Below are 1748 nucleotides of genomic sequence, written 5' to 3'. Positions count from 1 at the left end.
AGAAAGAAAGAAAGAAAGAAAGAAAGAAAGAAAGAAAGAAAGAAAGAAAGAAAGAAAGAAAGAGTTCATTAAAACACCTGCTGCCCATTTTAAGGTGAGTTTGATTCTGATTATTTATAAAGCAGCTCATTTGGCACATCTTTGCAGATAAACAATTAAAGTGACCAAATTCTCCACTTGTCTTCTGCAGATATTTCTGTTCAACCCGCTCCCACGCTTCGTGCTCTGTCCGTCTCACCGTTCAGACACTCAGACTCTCTGTCCATCAGATACATCATCAGGATCGTCTCCAGGAGGCTGAGCATCATTAGGGCAAAGATCCCAAAGCAGTAGGCCTCTGCAGAGAGAAGACAGTGAGGATTATTTATGCAGAAATTTTTTGTTGGCATCAAAATAATTTATTGTTAAGTACATTTGCACATAGAACGATTTTGCTTTGTGGTCCTGGTGGTCTTGTGTGTGTAGAATAACCCCTTAAGACGAGCTTCTACCWCCTGTTTGCTAATTGAGTTTGGCCAGGCACACGTGAGCTCCAGATGCAGTGTGCCTGACAGCAACATGGAAAAGCTCAAGAGGTTTTTTTTTACAAGAAATAACTCAATAAACACAGGATGCAGAGAATTTCTGCAGCTGCTGTTTCCATTGTGCACTCTCGTATTTTCAGAAAGACAAAATGTTTGGTATGCTAACACTAATTACACGTTAACATGCTTCATGGCTGACTACTGTACCATGTTCAGGACCTTTTTGGGATTATTTTACCTATAAGAGGGGTCTTGTCTGATGACGAAGGCAGGATGTCGTTGAGRATGAGCTGCATCACGGTGACGGCGAGCAGCACGGTGACCTTAAAGCTGAGCTTCTCGCCTCCTCTGTCTGGGATCAGGAAGGAGATCAAATCCAGACACAACAAGAAGAGGATAGGCAGCAGGAAGTTGATAATGTAGAGTTTGGCCCTCCTTTTCATGAAGATCTGTAAAAAATAAATATGATGTGGTCATGCAGGGATGGGCAACTGGCAGCCTGCGGGCCACATCAGGCCCWYRGGTGACTTCTGTCTGGCCCACCAATGAGAAAAAATACTTTTACTTACTTTTTACTTTAAAAAGCACAGAGAGCAGCTCTTTTGAATAAAAAAGTATAAAAGTGTTTCAGTGGCAATGGTGAAATGGGAGGTAGACTGTTCACAGATTTTCAAGGCAAACCTTTGTGTTTAATCTGTTTAGAGACCATGAAGGATTTAAATAAGTTGCCACAACATGTTGCACAAAGCTAAATGTGAGAAGCAAGTACATAAACAACAGCAACTTTTTTTATCAGGAGTCTGCACTCAAGGTATCTTATGGAGTTGCACTTCAGCTCGCTTAAACGTTTATTTTGGTTTGCTTCAAACATTTTTTGTTTATATTGACTAAGCAAGAGTGCAAAGTTATACATGCATTTTAGAATGAAATATTTCAAGTTACTGCGTTATGTTTTTTTTATAAACATCCCTGTGGTAGTGTCTGAGCCATTACCAACAGATAATCTGATTGTGACATCTCCCAATATTGCATAAAACTGTGCATGATATGTACAACATATAAAGATTGTTTTTAAGGTTTGACCGAAAACTCACAGCTCAATTTTCATTTAGAATAAAAAAAAATTCTTGCACAGATTAGCTGAATTCAAACTGATTCACTGTCATGTTTTTAAATTATATCAAACAACATCCATCCATCCATCCATCCATCCATTTTCTTCCG

At 39.2% G+C, this 1748-nt stretch overlaps 1 protein-coding gene across 1 annotated transcript in view; it reads right to left on the bottom strand.

Annotated features, from left to right (window-relative positions):
- Positions 1–1748, bottom strand: part of LOC106516549 (5-hydroxytryptamine receptor 3B) — a 20987-nt gene that overhangs the window by 707 nt on the left and 18532 nt on the right. The window contains exons 14-15 of the mRNA XM_014006959.1: positions 763–973; positions 216–337 (exon numbers count right to left, since the gene is read on the bottom strand). Of these exons, the coding sequence (XP_013862413.1) occupies positions 216–337; positions 763–973 (333 nt within the window). The remainder of the gene's footprint in view (positions 1–215; positions 338–762; positions 974–1748) is intronic.

The sequence above is a fragment of the Austrofundulus limnaeus genome, unplaced genomic scaffold (assembly GCF_001266775.1).
Source record: "Austrofundulus limnaeus strain Quisiro unplaced genomic scaffold, Austrofundulus_limnaeus-1.0 Scaffold39, whole genome shotgun sequence".
Lineage (NCBI taxonomy): Eukaryota > Metazoa > Chordata > Actinopteri > Cyprinodontiformes > Rivulidae > Austrofundulus > Austrofundulus limnaeus.
The sequence above is the reverse complement of the archived record's forward strand: the minus strand, read 5'-3'. Positions and strand labels throughout refer to the sequence as shown.